This window comes from Myxocyprinus asiaticus, chromosome 32, assembly GCF_019703515.2.
Source record: "Myxocyprinus asiaticus isolate MX2 ecotype Aquarium Trade chromosome 32, UBuf_Myxa_2, whole genome shotgun sequence".
NCBI classification, from domain to species: Eukaryota; Metazoa; Chordata; class Actinopteri; order Cypriniformes; family Catostomidae; genus Myxocyprinus; species Myxocyprinus asiaticus.
The window spans coordinates 28801977-28820003 of NC_059375.1; the positions used below are offsets into that span (position 1 = coordinate 28801977).

The window sequence follows — 18027 nt, forward strand, 5'->3', positions numbered from 1 at the left end:
GTCAATTGCAATTGTACATAGACTGATTGCTAAGTATCTTAGTTTATATCAATACTGCTTTCTAGATCAAAGGACATTCTTTGAAATGTTGTCTTACTGATCCAGTGATAACCAAATGGCACAAGATGTTTACTGCCTCCAAATGACATTTCCATTTCCAAGATTCTTGTTGAATAATCAATTGTTATGCTTTTCTATCATTTTTCTCCAGTAACTCCTGACTTTTTTGGTATAAACAACAGTTTGTTTTTGTTATAAGGCAATGACTAGTGTGCATTTAATGTGTCCTGACATAAAACTTGTTAGAATTATTGTCTTAGCCAATAGCCTATTAATGTGCATCTTTTCTCATTCCTGCTAGAGGCAAATAACCCCTGCTTACCTTGCACATTCCACAACCTTTAAACATATCATTGACCTCTTTTTGACCATGTAGCAGTGTTCAATGTATCACAATTCCTTACATATTTACCATTATGTATCATCATCTTGGAAATTGATGAGACACCCTCATGCCATACCAGTTGTGTATGACTTTTCAGCTCTGTAGGTCCATACAATGCAAGTGAATGGGTACCAACATTTTCAGAAGCGATATGTTAGGTGTGGGTAAGGAACAGATCAATATTTAAGTAATTTTTTACTATAAATTCTCCTTCCTGCCCAGTAGGTGGCAATGTGCACGAAGAATGTGAATCACCAAAAACAAAAAAATCATTTGAAAATGAAAGTGGAGATTGATAGTAAAAAATGACTTAAATATTTATCTGTTTCTCACCCACATCTATCATATCACTTCAGAAGACATAGATTTAACCACTGGAGTCTTATGGATTACTTTTATGCTGCCTTTATATACTTTTGGTGCTTCAAAGTTTTGGTACCCATTCACTTGCACAGAATGGACCAATAGAGCTGAAAAATTCTTCTAAAAATCTTAATTTGTGTTCAGCATAAAAAAGAAAGTCATACACATCTGGGATGGCATTGTGGGTAAGTAAATGATGAGACAATTTTCATTTTTGGTTGAACTATCCCTTTAAGACTTAGATTGTTAGAATCTCAACCCCAGGGCTTTTGTTATACCACTCACTAATATAATTAGCTTTCTTGGGTGGCTGTAAAACATGCTATACTTTAATGAAAATTAACCTATAATGAGCTGCTTAAAATATGTTAAATATTTTTGCCTGTTTTATTTCAGCTAAAAAAGTCTAATGAGCGCCATCTAGTGGCTGGAAACGTAACGTAACTTTGTCTTCGGCTAACTTTCACTTATTTACAGGTATTGATTTACAACAACAACAAAATTGAGCACTGAACAGTAAAGGTGGAATGAATAAGTGAACGGTAGGAGGACTGTTAAAGCAACTTTTTAAAAAGCAAATAAATATACAAAGTTTAATAATACAGCTTGATGACTCTGATTGTTTTATATAGGCATAAAGGCTAAATGAAATAATACGTAAACTCATCAGATTTCATTATCATCATATATGCATGATAAATAAATGCTATCATTTTTGGCATATGGCATTAATCAAGTATCACAAACTTTCTGATGACCAGTGGTTCAGTGATTTTCAATAATTTTATGGTATTGGCTACAATAGAACATTTTATACATGTAGTTAAATGTAAAACACAATTCCCATGCATTTGATCTTATAAAAAAAAAAAAATGGACGAGGCATAAACCATTATCTACTTTTAATAAAATGTAGTATTTTGTCTTATAAGTGATGTCTTCTGATATTTTTAATATATATATATATATATATATATATATATATATATATATATATATATATATATATAGAATATTAAATTAATGTCTTATTTATAGATTACAATATACAAAGGGGGATTCTGATAAATGATCTCAATGATCAATTGTCAGCACTTAAATGATTTTTTGTGGGGAAATGGAAACAGTAGAACACATAATATTGAAATGTAGAACATATACAGAAAAAAAGAATATGATTGAGAACTTCCAAGGTAATACAAAAGATATAAGTATGATCAACTGGATCTTAGGGAAAGGTATACAAGACCAAATGAATCAAAGAGTAATTATGACTTTCTTGAAAGACACAGGTTTAGACAAACGTATTTTATACGGAAGATAAGATTTATGTTATTAACATAAAACTACATACACACTGATATAGAGGGAACTCACATGGTGGGGTTTAGGCATGGGAGATGAACACGCAGAAGATCACTCATGTTGGTTGCAAAAACAAAACAAAAACAAAAAAGCAGCAGGAGGCGGTATGTGCCTAAGGTGTTAGTAAACGACAAAACCCCAAAGAAGAAGAAGAAGTGTACTAGAATATTCTACACATGCGCAGTGGCAGCATGTACAGCGGCGTTTCAGTTTCATGCAAGTTGTCGGCCAGAGGAAATTTTGCAAGTCATGGTGGGCCATTCAAACCGAGAGAGGAGTGACAACCATATATATATATATATCTAAGAAATTAAGAGCGTAGTTAGCTGGAAGTGACTAACGACCGTGGCTGTATAAGCATATGGAGACATTCTGAGTCATTTGTAAGAAAATACTCCCTGAGTAAGTATGAAACCAGACTATTTTGATGCTGTGCTAGCGGGCTAAGTTAGCTATAGCTTTCTAAATTGCCAGTATGGAGATAAGTGACAGTGTGGCTGCTGCAAATGCATTAGACAGCTTTGCTTTAACTACAGGAACTATTCTGAGCTGTTATTTGTAACCAATACATTAAACTGTACATTTAATAAAAGGTTGTTATTATTAATTCAATGTTCCCTGTAGAAGCCTGTCAAGGCTCGCCTCACCTATTGGCTGTAAATGGGGAAGGGAATGAATGACAGGCTTCTTAGCCAATCAGAGGCTGTTGCGCCACTTGTTGCAAACGGGGTTTGGGCTCTGATAGCGAAGTGTGAGAGGTCAATATTTCCCGGGGAATGGGCAAGTAATTCGTGTTTAGATGAGGTTTTATTAGGGAGGGAAGAACAGTAAAGTTAGTGACATCAGACGGAAACTCATCCACTGATCTGAAGTTTATTGGCGGCGAACATAGGCGGTTTTATTTTCGTAGTTGTTGTTTTTAGAAGGTTACAGGGATAGATGGGTTGGTGTGGGTGTGATTGTGAGGTGGGTGTGGGTCATTCATGTTTAAAATAACTTTTACATTAAGACTGTAAATAGGCACTCATAATAATTTTTTATATTGTTGTGTTTATTGTGATCTTCTATTTGATTTTAACCTACTTGTGTAACCATTAGAATTAATGTTAATTGCATATTTGAAAGTCATAACTTGATAATAGTTTTCCTTGTGATTTAAAACAGTGGGGCAGTTTTAATAAAGAGCTTTTCCTCCTTTTTCTGTGCAGGCTGGACGAAGTTTTGAACGTGAATGTACACAAACAGATACTGTGGATAAAAGGTGGACAATACTGAGGCGAAAATACTTTCATCAAGGAAAACAAAAGAGGAATATAATTTATTTTACCTTTATCTTTGGTTGTGTTTTTTTTAAGAAACACATGACTGTGGAAAAAGAAGAGTACCCTTTTATTTTGTGTCTTTCATTTAAATCTGCTTCAGTTTTTTATTATATAAAAGACTGTCTGTAACCTAAATCGGTTTGACTTTTATTTGTGTGTCATTTTTGTTTTTAGTTACTTTTTGAGTTTTTTTCCTTTTTTTGTTCCTTTGCAAAGAAATGCTTTACTTGAAAAAGTACTTCACAGAGGGTCTTATTCAGTTCACTATCCTCCTGAGTCTAGTTGGTGTACGGGTAGACTTGGACACTTACTTATATAATCAGCTCCCCCCACTACGTGAGATCATCCTGGGCCCCAGCTCGGCCTACACCCAGACACAGTTCCACAATCTCCGTAACACCCTGGACGGCTATGGCATCCATCCTAAAAGTGTGGACCTGGACCATTTTTTTGCCACTCGTCGGTTGCTGAACCAGGTGCGCTCGCTGGATCATCTGCGCGTGCCCAGCACCGAGCTGAGTGCCTGGCTGGTGCATCGTGACCCTGAGTCTGTGGTTTCAGCAACCAGCCAGTCTGGCCCCAGCATTGCCCTGGACAATGGGGGCAGCCTGGAGGATGTGAACAACGAAGCCTCGGCCATGAGAGGGGCTGGCGGCGCTTCTGAGACAACTTACAGCCTCAGTGGTGAGGACGGTCTGGGAGCTGTGGCCCCTGAGGACAATCAGGAGCAAGGGGAACGACAGAGCAATGACGACCTCTCCAAAGAGGTACAGTAGCTGTGTGTTTTTAGCTTAACCCACTATAATTAGATTCACTCTGGTCTGTGTTCGAACAGTGCTATATTATTGTCTCTTGCTTGTAGGTTAAGTATAATGTGTACTGGCTATTAAGTGTGTTGTGTGATGTAATAGTGTTCTAGTATTGGTATTCTATAATTATAACCCCTTTCAAAAGTGGTCTGACAGGGTGTGGCCTCAATAATGTCCCTCTCTCGGGGATAGGACCACATTTCTCTTAAAGCTTGGTAGCTGTACTAATAAGAATGTTATTTAAGATGCTTTATCCTGAGCAAACTAATACATTTCCTAGCAATGTCAAAGCTTTGATTTGTGGGACAAATATCACTCTGGATTATACAGAAATATGTTGTAGTTCTAAGGCTAGTTGTAGACTTGCCCCTAGATAGAGGTCATCAACTCGTGATCATCACCGGACCTTACCACAGTGTATTTATAGGGCCCTATGAAATCCATTAATTTTTTTTTTATTCATTTTTTAAATTCATTTAATTTATATTTTTTCCCAAATTCCGTCTTTTCAGTTTTATTTTTTTCTGAGTTCCGTGTTTTAAAGTTTAATAAAATGTAATCGTCAAAAAAAAAAAATTCTAATCTAATGAATTCTTAGAACTTTAATCAAATGAAAACAGAACAATTACTTTTCAACATACCATTGCATTATTTTTATCAAATGAAATGCTTCTATGCAGATCCTCACAGCACGATCCAAAACACGACACTGGAGGTATTTTTTGTCAAATACAGTGCTGCTCAGAAGAGCATCACGGTATTAAAGGGGTCATGACATGCCTTTTTTATTATTATTTTAATATGTCTTTTGAGGTTCGCTTATAATATTAGTAAAGGTTTTTTGCACCAAAAAACAAAAACACACATTTGTAAAACTTGATAATTTTCCACCCTCATTCTGACCCTCTGTCAGAAACATGCCGTTTTGGTGCTGCTTGTCCTTTAAGACTTGACAGTACACGCCCACTGTTATGATTGGCTCTCTGCTCTTGCCTGACCTGCTCTCTCTACTTGCCATCTCACTGCTCATCGCTAATGGATGGGCTGCAGAAGTGATTAAAGGTAGGGAAGCACCGATAAGTTATTTCTGGGCTGATACGATAACCAATAATTCACAGCTCATGGCCAATAATTGATATTTAAAAAAAAAAACGTTTTAATTTTTAATCCTTTAACCTGGAACTGCTAGCTAATTCATTAAAAGCTTCTCATTTGAAAAATATGTGTCATGTAAAAGCAATTTAAGGTTTGGCAGATGTAACATGAACCAGAAACGTGCCTGTAAAACAAATGTATGCTGATTTGAATGAGAAATAAATGACAATACACCTGCAAATATTGTATGATGCCCATTTATATGAGAGTTTACGGTAATCCTGATGACTCCTAAAAGACAGAATAATGAACTTCAAACAGCTGCAATAGTGCAGATAGCCAAAATGAGTCGATAAACAGTAAGTAACGAAAAATAAAGCAACAAAACACACGATACAAACCCTAAACTATGTATACATAGTTTAATATATATGATAGCAGCCAGACTATGTATGCAGCGGTGGTTGTATTTGGATGTATGCAAAGGTTTTTTGTGTATGTGTGCTTGTGTGCATCTCATTCACAGACGCATATTTCAGCAATCATAATGTGAATAGGTAACATCATACAGTTTGAATAGTCATGAGTCATAACGTTCTAAAAGTCTCGATTCCTAAAATACAACAAGCACATTTGTTTCACTCACAAACTAGTGTTTTAGCCATCTCAAGTCACTCTGTGAAACTTGTTTTCAAGATCTATGAACCATGTTAGATTGTTTTGGGGCTTGTTTTAATCGCAATGCTGTTTATGTTTCATTAAGTAATAAGTGAAAATGATCGCCCCTAAGTAACATACATGCATGTTTTCGTTTATTGCCTCATGAAACATAAACAGAATATGGGAAATGGCATGTCATTACTCACAGCAGATTATCACGAATTAAAACCAGACCCAAAACAACGTAACAAGGTGCAGAGATGTTGAAATTATCCACACAGAGCGACATGAGTTTGGCACTCACTCACACAAACACACACACACTGTGTGTGAGGACGCACACTGTCTTTCAGGCTGCCCAAGACCCTGCCTGAAGGAAAGACCTCGCAGGCAGTCAGAGATTCGCAGCCTCAAACAAATAAACCGTAACAAAGTATCCACGAAAATATCGGCGGTAATTCCATTAACGGCGCGATTAAAAATATTTAGATTTTCCCGGTTATCGGCCAATAATATATCGGCCACAGATATATTCCTAATTAAAGGTAAAGTAGGCGTTGATGTGTTGTTGTGGATTCAGTCTGATGCAAATGTCTACCACAGTGTGACATCACAATGCGGAGGAAGTAGACAACTAGTCATTTTGGCAGCTTGGTTTCAACAAATTCTCTTTTTGCAGTGAAGAGGAAGTTTTCAGTTCTGAAATTACAGTATGTTTTTATAGTACAGTCAGTGACCTCTTATGTGTCAAAAGATCAAGGAAAATGTGATTCTTCATGTCATGACCCTTTTAATGTAAGCATTGGAAGAAAAAAAAAACTTTTACTCAGTAAAAAAGCACTCTTGTTAGATATTGCTTAATGGAATTATTAATGTTATTATTATTATAATTATTACCATTACATTCATTAGTACATTTAACTACATAGTAGTGATAACCTCCTGAGACCCGAACAACTTGCTGTGTGCATTTTTAATTTCCGTTTATGATTTGTTACTAGTAGCACTTTTTGGAATTTTGAACTAGCTATAGAAAGTAAGCTTTGTGTGTGAGCTTTGTGTATCAAAATCTTAATGTTCTCTCTCTGCATTGTCAAGCAGACAAGTTGTAGCATGTGCTTTGGCATTTGAACAATCAGAAATTAGCTTAATCAATTCTGAATCAAAGGCTGTGTTCCACTTCACTTTTAAAGACTCTGTGAAATCAAAATAAAAGTTTTGCTGCTTTTAGTCCATATCTATTAACTTAAGGTAATCGATATACTAGTGTACTTCTAAACGTTGACACTAGGGATGTGCGAGACTAGTCGACTAAACGGTTCTGATGCTGCTAGTCGACACTGGAATTACTAGTCGGTTAATATTTCCCCCATTAAACTGATCATCATTTTTACACATTTACACTTGGCTTTATATTTTTGCAGAGGCTGTGCTTAAATTACTGTCATATTAATGTTACATATTTTAAATAGAATTAATAATACAAATATTATTTGAAAAAGAGGATATCTGGAGCAGATTCAGAGTTTAATTTCACCTCAGGCTGCGTGTGCTTCTTCCCTCTCTCACTCGTGGCGTGCGCAGGAAAATGTCCTCTCGCTACACAAGCAAACTCAGCAAAGTAGTAATGAAATCACTTTGGTGGTGTGGGAATTGGCTTTCCAAACGTTTGAAAGTCCCTATGGATGTTTTCAAATTTTTCTGCCATGCAGGCTTTTTCAAGCGCAGGATAGCCACCTCAAGTGAGTCAAGTCCCGTCTTTCACCAGACCATGTCAACATGTTAATTTTGCTCATCAAAAAATTTACGCTTTTGAGTAAGTAGCCTAGAAAAAGACTGTTTTAGGCTAGGTATGCCATTTTTTAAAGCTGCTGATTAGGGATGAAGGCTGTTTTCAACGAGGTGCCGACTGCTTAACAGGTTAAACTATCTTTTATTCTGTGTGCACGTCATGTTTATAGTACATTAAGTTTATTGTAGGCTACATCACAGGCCTATTTTTTCTATCCTATAGCTAGCGTAACTGTTATTGGTTAACGTTCTTTACAGAACAGCTGTAATATTAGATCAATGGCTAATGCACGACTGCACGTTATGAAATATGAGCAACTTTTCAGCGCATTTTTTTCTCTCTCATAGATTTGGCTTAGTCTACCTGTTAATTATTTTCAACAGTGTCCTGACTGTTTTAATATGTTAAGTAACTTTTACTTGGTGAATTCCGTTTAGAACAGGCTTTTTGGGTTGATCCATTGATCCTGCACTATTCATTCAATTGTTTTCAATAAATATGTCTGTTAAATATTCGCTAATGTTGATTCAGTGAATGCGTGTCATGTTCTATATTTGATGTACAATGATCATAATTCAAGGCGAGCACTTCGCAGATAAATGCCCCTTTTCAGAGGAATTTAGCTTCGGATTTGGAATAGATTAAGTAAGAAATTGTTTTGATTGTTTTTTGAAGGTTGGTTTCTTTTTAGACTAGTCGACTTAAAAAATTCCATTTAAACGTCAGTGAAATTAGTCGTTCAGCACATCCCGATATAAGCATTTAAAATCTGCAGTCTCTCTCTTCAGGCTAAACGGACCCCGAAAAATGTATGACTCAAAATGTACTGCATTAATTTTGTCCAATCAAATGCTTTCTAGAACGAGAACACACCCTCCCCCTACATCTGATCAGCACACATCACCTGCGCTGATGATAACTTCACAGGGCACTTCGAAGGGAGCACAATCCATATGGTAGGGTCTTTCCAAAAAGAATTTCCATTAAGAATCGCTTAAGAAGTGAGTTGTGAACGACTATCACCTTTTAGCCCTCTGGAGCTCTCAGTGGAGGGTAATTGTTTTTGAGGGGAAAAGGGTAGGCAATAGGGATGATAACTTCTGAATAGCTCGCCAACGTGGGAGCTAGTTGGAAAGCTAGTTGTCACGCTTTAACTCCTGTGACTATTTATCAGGGTAGTTGGTAAGTTGAAAAGGTATTTTTGAAAGTAAATTTCTGTAAAGCCACATACATTGATGTTTCGGCTACCATGTTGAAATCAAAATGTACTTAATTCTGAATCTCTTCCTTTTATGTGTTCTAGTCAATCAAATGTCACTGCCATATGTACTCATATCAAATATAATGGAATGGTCTTCAAGATGCTATCTAGCTGGCTGTTTAGTAGCTATTTAATGAGCAAATATAGGTTAAAAAGAAGGCATCGATTAATACACAAACAACTCTTTAACATTCTCTTGTATATTTATTGTGTATTGCATATTCATACATTACATACAGTGAAAATACTTAAAAGTTTGTTTTTATGTTTCACGAAACATTTATTAATATTTAAATTTAAAGTCGTTGGTCTTGGAAATGATGTGAAGTGATGATTCTCGCTGAAGTGGGGATTGATCTATCTACCCCGATTTCACAAGTTGTATGTCCAATTTCGAGCAGTGTTCCAGTCATCATTTTGAAGTAGGAGATGGGAAAATTCAGAGTTCTGAATTTTCTGGAACGCACCATTAGGCCATTCCATTTAAACCCATTGCAGAGGTTCCGCCAGTATTGTAGGCACTGGCACAACGTAAGCAATGATGTACATCCAAGTCTATGAGACGGAGGGAAGTTAGCGAGGTACAGGCGTACAAATTTTAAGTGGAATGCAGCCAATGTAATGGTCAATTATAGTCCAGTCGTTGCCAGCCATGTTAAATTCAAAATTTACTTAATCAATTCTGAATCTATGTACTGTTCAACATAGTCTAAAGACTGCCCACCATGTCAATCAGTGCAAAATGTCATCTGCTGCCTGGAAATGAACTTCTAACCTGAAGTCAGGTGTGAATGCACTTGGCTGCGTAGGAAAGCTATAGGCAGCTGTATTGCTGCCTTGCTGCCTAATCAGTGAATGGGTTAAAAAGCAGCATTTTGTATGAATGAACTGGTCTCAGAACAATTTGAAAAGCACCTTATTTTCATCCTACATCTGTATACAGCCACCAGAGACAGCAGTTTCCAGATTTCCAGGTCTTGGGTTGCTAATAAATAAAGTCCCAATTTCCTCGAGGACACCGTGATTAACAGTGTGCTCGTTTGTGATAAAACACTGAAATTTTCAAGTTGGCACATCAGATGATACTACAGATGCTACTCTTTGGACACACACAGATTTTGATGTAAAAACGTAATACTTTTTTTTTTTACCAGATGCACTTGTTTGGTCCGCCATCTCGTTTTGTCATGTGATGTGATTTAATTATATACATATATATAGTCAGCATGTGCTGCATGCTTCAAGGTTAATGAGTGCTCTGCTCTCTGTCTACACACAAGAGCACGTGTGATGCTCATGTTTAGAGACTGTTTAGCCGTTAGAGGGACTCTGCTCATGGTGCTATTTTGTGTGAGCGGCTGGCTTCACACATTCACTTTGAAGTGCGCAGCACATGCAAACTGTATATTTTTTTATTAAATCACTTTTGTGGTTTAATCATCACACAAGCACAAATCATGATTTTAATCAGATTAAGATAGATTATAGAAGTGCATTCAAACATTAATTTTATCCTATATATGTTAATATTAAGTTAGTTTCGTTTTTATGACTGGAATCCGTGATTCCTTTCCGCATCGTTAAAATCATGGGGCCCTATATGTAGCTGTTAATTTTGTGAGAAATAAATAGTTCTTTCCCGATGTATTTATGAATATATGCTTGGGACAATTCTATGTAGACAAATTAGAACTGAAGTATTTTGTATCATTTCTCTCATTAAATGGATTTATTTTGTAATGTTTTAATCTTAGCCCTCCAAAGGTCTGCTTGCATGTTTGATTACCATCCCCTTTGATTCATATATTTTTAGGACATTGACCTCATAGACATCCTTTGGAGGCAGGATATTGACCTTGGTGCTGGACGAGAAGTATTTAACTATAGCAGTCGACAGAAGGAGAGTGAGGCTAATAAACCTAATGAAGAGAACGAGGAGGCAGGTGAAAGAGAGGAAAACTGGCGAAATGGACTTAATCTGCAAGCCGTGCAGAGCCTAACTCATGTTGATGGAGAGACAGGAGAGAGCATACCTGAGGAGGTATGTACTGTAATATGCTAGGATTCCAGAAAAGTGTGAGGGGCAGAGCTAGGTTTTGTTGCATAATGCTTTTAAAATACTTAGAGGCAGTTCTTGTCAACCTTGTAAATTACATTGACCTTTTTTGTCATCTTCACTAGCTTACCAGTCTTGGTGCTCAAACTTCATTATCCCTGCAGGAATGTCTGAGGCTTCTGGAGGCCACCTTTCCATTTGGAGAGGAGCCAGAGGTAGCAGCTGAATTTTACAATACACATTATAACATGGCCTGACCTAAATTTTTTTTTTTTTTGGTGATTTGATTGACATTTTATTTATTTTTGTCTGGTTCCACTTCGCAGATGAGAGCTCCAACTGAGGAAACTCCCTCTACTTCACATGGGCTACCTCTTCAACCCTCTCTATCCCAGTCTGATACACCACTAGACCTGGAGCAGCAGTGGCAGGACATCATGTCCATAATGGAGCTGCAGGTTTGTACACTTACTGCATTCACATCAGGGTTTCTATATTTTTAAAATTCAACTAGTTTTTGTTTTTATTTTGTTTTGTGCTTTGGTTTTCTGTTTAATTTTAGTATTAGTTAGTTTTAATGATGCATAAATAGTTTTTATTTCTTTTGCATTATGGAAATGGCTATTTTTAGTTTTTATTTAGTGTATAGTTTGTTTTCTTTCATTAAAGCACCTCAAAATATGATCAAAAACACTTTAGTCAACTCACTTTTTTAGTGATTCTTATGGGAAATGGAGGAACGATCCTACAGCATGGATTGTGCTCCCTTCAAAGTACCCTGCGAAGGCATGATCAGCGCCAGTTAGAACACAGCCAACTAAACGGTTGTAGTGGGAGGGTGCATTCTCGTTTTAGAATGCATTTGAATGGACAAAGTTTCTCAATCTCTGTGTGAAGTCATGGATGTTCTTGAGTCTTTTTAGCTGGAAATGAGAGAGTGCAGATTTTAAATGCTTAAATGTTCTGAAAACAAATTTAGTCAACATTTTGAAGTACAGTAGCATATAGATGACCTTAAAGCTAATAGATATTATTAAAAGTAGCTCAATTTTAATTTTGATTTCACAGGGTTTGCCAAGATTATGGCATGTAATACGTTCAGGAGTTTTGTTTGAAGTCAATTAACTCTAATTTATTTTTTGTCATCTGTGCAATATATCACAGAGATATTTTTATGTTAATGATTGTTGAGACGCCCAGAGTTACATGCCCCTAAATGTCACATATGACAAGCTGTTGTTGGTTGTTCTCTTCGTCAATCAGTCGTCCGCTTCTTAACTGAAAACACCAACAGTCAGAAATCAGGCCTGAGAGACTTTTAAATCAGATTATCCAACATTGAAAATACGAAGACTCGTTTTCTTTTCTATTAAGTTTGCATTCATATTGTAGTGCACATTTATAGCTTCAGTTTTTACAAACACACTTTTGTTATTTTTATTTTAGATAAAAATATTTTTTCACTGCTGATTTTATTCTTTGTGATTGCTTTTAACAATAATAACCTTGATTCACATCAAAGTGTCATATGAAAGGTATAGGGAGACATACTTTAAATAATATAACATTTATGACCTCTTTTTCAGGACATGGAGGTAAACAATACTGCAGTAAACGTCACCATGAATAATGACCCCAATAATAACAATGCCAACACTACAGAATCTGCCACAATGGGGAGTTTTGGTCTCCCACAATCCAATCTAATTAATCAGGATGTTAGCCTCCACCAGGCTTCACTTCCCAGCTGCAGCCAGGACTTCCCAACACTCTTCAATCCTGAGTTGGATTCCACTGGGGGGCAGCAGCCTTCCTTAGTCAGGCTTTCTTCCAGCAATTCCTCCAACATCAATTCAACATTTGGAGCTACTAATCTGACTGGACTCTTTCTCCCACCACCTCTAAACAGTACAACCAACCTAACCACCACTCCTGTGCTGCCAGACCCTTTCTCCAGCCTGTTGGAAGAGTCTATGCTTGATGAAATTAGCCTGCTAGACCTTGCAATGGAAGAGGGCTTTAGCCAAGCCCAGGCTTCTCAGCTTGAGGATGAGCTTGATTCAGACTCTGGTCTTTCATTGGACTCCAGCCATAGCCCAGCCTCTCCCAGCAACTCTGAGACATCCTGCTCATCTGCGGCGTCATCCTCATCCACTTCTGCCACATTCTCAGAAGAAGGAGCTGTAGGCTACAGCACTGACTCTGAGGCAGCCACAGCAGAAGCGGAGGAAGGAGCAGTCGGAGGTTACCAGCCAGAGTATAGCAAGCTGTGCCGCATGAGCTACCAAGATCCCTCTCAGTTCCATGGCATTCCACATTTGGAAAGTGTCAATCACAACCACACCTACAATCTACCACTGGCATCATCCTACTCTGAGTGCTCTCTGTTGTGTGCATCTGGCAACAAGAAAGGCAGAGACAAACAACTGCTGCAAACAAAGCTCCATCCACCATTAGACTGTGAGGACAGGCAGTCAAGCCGTGATGAACGCAGGGCAAGAGCCATGGACATCCCATTCTCAAATGAAAAGATCATTAACCTACCTGTTGACGAGTTTAATGAGCTTCTGGCAAAGCATCATCTTAATGAGGACCAGCTCTCCCTCATTCGTGACATCCGCCGGCGCGGAAAAAACAAAATGGCGGCGCAGAACTGCCGCAAGCGCAAGCTAGACACCATCCTCAACCTTGAGCAGGGCATGCAGGATCTACGATGCGATAAGGCTCGGCTGCAGAAGGAGAAGATGGAATGCCTTAAGTGCATCAGCCAGATGAATCAGAAGTTTCAGAAACTTTACCAGGAAGTGTTTGCACAACTGCGGGATGAGGAAGGCAGACCCTACTCTGCTAGCGAGTACTTTCTGCAGTGCAGCCCTGATGGTAGCGTTCTCCTTATGCCTCGTAGCATGACCACAGAACAAGGCAACAAGACTGACAAGAAGCAGAAGGACAAAAAGAAGTGAGGAGCTTGAACTGCTGCCCTTTTTATGTTTTGCAAAGGCACTACCATAAAGTATTTTAAAAGGCAAGGAAGCCTTTTTCTTTGAAAAGAATCTAGCAAGGAGAAGAAAATTGCATCAATTTATTTACTCTTCCTGCTTTGGGTTTTCTGTGTTCCTTTTTAGTTCAGACGTTTTCTCCTGAAAGCAGCATTAAAGCAAATTTGCTTTATGTAGAATTGATTTTTTCGTTGATGTACATGTATTGAGAAAGATTTGAGCGACGGGCACTTTTAGATGAACGGAAAGAATTGTAAAGAATGTGAGGCCTTGGAGGGCATAGTTCCATCTTTAACAAAGAAGGACACTGACAAGATGCCCTTGTGATAAATTGGAAGAGCTGACATGATGGTCCCAAAAAATTTTGCCAATGAAAATATACATGAAACTAATGTATGTTGTTGACCATGAGGATAGAAGGATTATTAGAATTTTTAGCATTGGCCAGGGCTGTGTTGTTTGGCCGTACCCTGGGATTACATTGGTGGTTGAGGAAGAACCCCTTGATTTGGAGAGCCGGAAGCAAGAGCCTGCTAGGCTGCGCATTAAAAAGCTAAAAGTATTGAGAAGCCAAAAGAAAATACAGGCAGGCCAATACTAACCAAAGGTTGTGTTGTATGACTCTCTTGATCCCATAACAAAATCACACTGGTTGAATACTGGTGTTGATTTAAATTCACATTTTCACTTCTAAAGGAAGAAAATAGTATATTTCTGTCATTGGACAGAAATCTCACCTGAAATTTCTCCGGACATTCAATGCCATTTGTCAAGGAGCTGGGAGAATGGAACAAATAGTCATTTAGCTTTGAGGCTTAAGGAAAAGAATTGGATAAGAAGAGGTACAGATGGAAGATGGATGCACTCTGCATTACTAATAAATCAGCTTCTGTACCCTTTTCCGCACCGTAAATCAACACTGTAGTTTGATTATAATATTTTGGTCTTTAACTTTTTTTCCTCTTCTGTTGGGGAAAGTGTTTCAGAGTCCCTCCTGTCAGGTTTTTATGTTATTCTCCCATGTGCATACTAGACTTTTTAAAAAGCTTGTGATGAGGTGGAGGGCAGGGCTGGGCCGTGAAGACACACGGCTGGCACTGAATCGGGCTAATCAGCCGGGAGGGGGATGAAGACTAGACGGAGGCGCCAGTTCAAGAGAGAAAGATGCACGTGGCCGCGTTGCACGTTTGTTTTTTGTTGGTTTTAAGTTTACCATTAAACTTTGTTTACTGTTCAGCCGGTTCCCGCCTCCTCCTTGCCCATCTTTTAACTGTTACAGTGGTGCCGAAACCCGGGAAGGAGGAGGGATGTGCTGTCACAGTACTCACCGCTTCCGCCCACCAAAGGAGCAGCCGCGGCCATCTGCCTGGGGACGGAGGGGTTGGTGCCGGCCACCAAGAGCCGGAGGACTCGCTGCCGTCCACCAGGGGAGGAGCAAGCTGGCGTTCGCTAGAGGGTGGAGGAGTGGTTGAGGACCGGGTGACAGCACGTCCGGGAGCCCGCAAACAAGTTTTTCTCTCTCTCTTCTCTCTCTCTATGTCGCTCCGCCTCGCTCTTTCCCTCTCACCTTTCCCTCCCCTCGTCTCTCCCAGGGATCCAGAAAAGCGGGGGAAGACCTGCCAGCAGGCACGGTCTGAAAGGCAATGCCCCCCCCCTCCAGGAAGGGAGGGAAGTGCGTCATGCCGGGGGTTTCCCCGACCTGAGTTGGGTGATGGAGGAGTGTGACGAGGAGGAGGGTGGGGCCGGGCTGTGAAGACACACGGCCGGCCCTGAATCGGGCTAATCAGCCGGGAGGGGGATCAAGACAAGACGGAGGCACCAGTTCGAGAGGGAGAAACGCACGCGGCCGTGCTGCACGTTTGTTTATGTTGGTTTTTAGTTTACCATTAAATTTTGTTTACTGTTCAGCCGGTTCCCACCTCCTCCTCGCCCATCTTTTAACTGTTGCAAAGCCATTAGACATTGGACACCTGATAAGTGGCCTCCGAGAGTATGCATCTGAATTATGTGATGAGTCTGGTGTTCTTGGTATGTAAGATTAACTGAAATTAACTAATGTGCTTAAAAAGTTCATTTTTAGCCTTTGTTGCAGGCCAAAACTTTCTGTTGCAGGGCAACTTATGCCAGTGGTTTTCTTTCTGTTGTAGTGTTCTCTTCTGAAGGAAATAATTTTATTGTTAACTAAAAATTAACAATAGTTGCAGACACAGCTCATACTTAGGAATACAGATTTTCCTTAGCTGGGTCAAACGTTTTAGCTTAATGTGTGATGTGAACCTCTGTCTCTCACTTTTATTTTACAGATTTTTATTTCATGTTTAGCAAATTTGTTACCCACTACACACACACTACTTCTACAACAGTACCTTCTTTTTTAATTGAGTGAGGTTTAAGCTGTTAGGTTTGTGCCAATAACCAACTGCATCGTGCTTTAGTGCAGCCTAAGTAAACAGCTGACCTAGTCACTGACATATCATTGAAATGCAGAATGGGGGGGGGGGGGGGCACAGTAACACTGATATTAATGTCCAATATACATAATGTTCATCTTCATTCTCTCCTGTCAGTCTCTGTCGCTTGCTTCTACACTGTTCATATAGTACCATGTGACACAGTCAGCGTCTAGTTTGGTGCAACATGAATAAATATGCAAGAAAATGTCATTTTTGTCTCCAAAATGGATAAAGAGACAATCTTTATTTACTGGTTACAAATAATTAGTATAGTTGGGGTAGAGATAATGAAAAATGTTGAGTGATTCACTAGATGAACTTTGAATCCATGTTACAATGTCATAACTACTTGTCTTTAAGCACTGTTCTTTTTGTTTGTCTTGTTTGGTTTGTAAATATTTTTATGTTCTGTTTGTCTCTTGTCCTAATTGCTTGGTTTAGCCAGGCCCTTTTGCACCTTCTTTAAATTTGCCTGTTCAGAGTATTCCTATTTGATTAATGTTGAGAGATTTGCTGGCAATCTGGAATTGTTCTTTTATTAATTAATAAACCTTTGTTTAATTTACTTTGATTTTTAAGTGAAAAGATTTGTGATTATAAAAGAATGGCAAAAATAAATTAAAAATAAAATGGTCTGAGAATTTTGTAATTCAGCAAAAGGAACTCTTCTGTCAGAAATATGAATTCAAAGCTGTGCAGTGTGGGATTGGAAATTTAAGGGTCACTTGAAGATCTGTTCATTCTCCATCGCTCCCATGTAATCACATGAAAAACTAAAGTGATATACAGTACATTGTATGGGGTATTCAAAGCGAGCACGGATAAATTATGCCTGTTTCTTAGTTCAGTGTGATTGTTGTATCTGTGTGTGAAAGCTGACCTGTCTGTAGTTCTCAGGATGGGTGCTCAAGCCATTTGGTGATGATATTTATCTGGATTTGGTCTGCTGGAGCTCACAGTCAGGGGTAGACTTCTATATTTTCTCACCTCTGTATGTAAGGCCAAAACATACAGAGGTGAAAAATGTAAGGACTGCCCACTTAAAGGATTAGTTCACCCCAAAATGAAGATTCTCTCATGATTTACTCACCTTTAAGCCATCCCAGATGTGTATGTCTTTCCGTCTGCAGCAGAACTGAAATGAAGATCTTTATAAGCACATTTCAGCCGTTTTTCCATACAGTGAAAGCGAATGGGTGCCATGACACTGCTGGCTGTTTGACGGTCTGAAATTCATATTTAGGCAGCATAAAAGTAATCCACATGACTCCAGTTGATCAATGAATGTCTTCTGAAGCAAATTGATAAAAAGTTTTTAACTTTAAAGGTGCTGTAAGCGATTTTTTTCATGGAAAGGTACAGAGCAGTACTTACGGTTATCCTCTGCTTTGCTAGGGAAGGTTAACA

General features: G+C 38.6%; 1 protein-coding gene across 3 annotated transcripts; it reads left to right on the forward strand.

The window, feature by feature from the left end:
• The first annotated feature begins 1932 nt into the window (after window positions 1-1932).
• nfe2l1b (nfe2 like bZIP transcription factor 1b) lies at window positions 1933-17462 on the forward strand. Of its 3 annotated transcripts, none has more exons than XM_051666860.1 (6): window positions 1933-2575; window positions 3382-4262; window positions 10926-11153; window positions 11333-11383; window positions 11495-11626; window positions 12755-17462. In XM_051666860.1, the coding sequence occupies exons 2-6, from the start codon at window positions 3714-3716 to the stop codon at window positions 14129-14131; spliced, it is 2337 nt and encodes a 778-aa protein (XP_051522820.1). In that variant the 5' UTR covers window positions 1933-2575; window positions 3382-3713; the 3' UTR covers window positions 14132-17462. The 3 variants fall into 3 exon arrangements, with proteins under 3 accessions (XP_051522820.1, XP_051522818.1, XP_051522819.1); XM_051666858.1 differs by having other exon boundaries at window positions 1935-2575; window positions 11294-11383; XM_051666859.1 differs by lacking the exon at window positions 1933-2575 and adding an exon at window positions 2916-3139 and having other exon boundaries at window positions 11294-11383.
• The last annotated feature ends 565 nt before the right edge of the window (window positions 17463-18027 follow it).

What these genes read in the sequence shown, in the direction of transcription:
- nfe2l1b (XM_051666858.1), top strand. Translation starts at nt 3,714, where the DNA reads ATGCTTTACTTGAAAAAGTACTTCACAGAGGGTCTTATTCAGTTCACT. An exon ending in GAGAGAGCATACCTGAGGAG is followed by an intron (nt 11,154 to 11,293) that starts GTATGTACTGTA and finishes CATCTTCACTAG; the next exon opens with CTTACCAGTCTTGGTGCTCA. An exon ending in TGTCCATAATGGAGCTGCAG is followed by an intron (nt 11,627 to 12,754) that starts GTTTGTACACTT and finishes CCTCTTTTTCAG; the next exon opens with GACATGGAGGTAAACAATAC.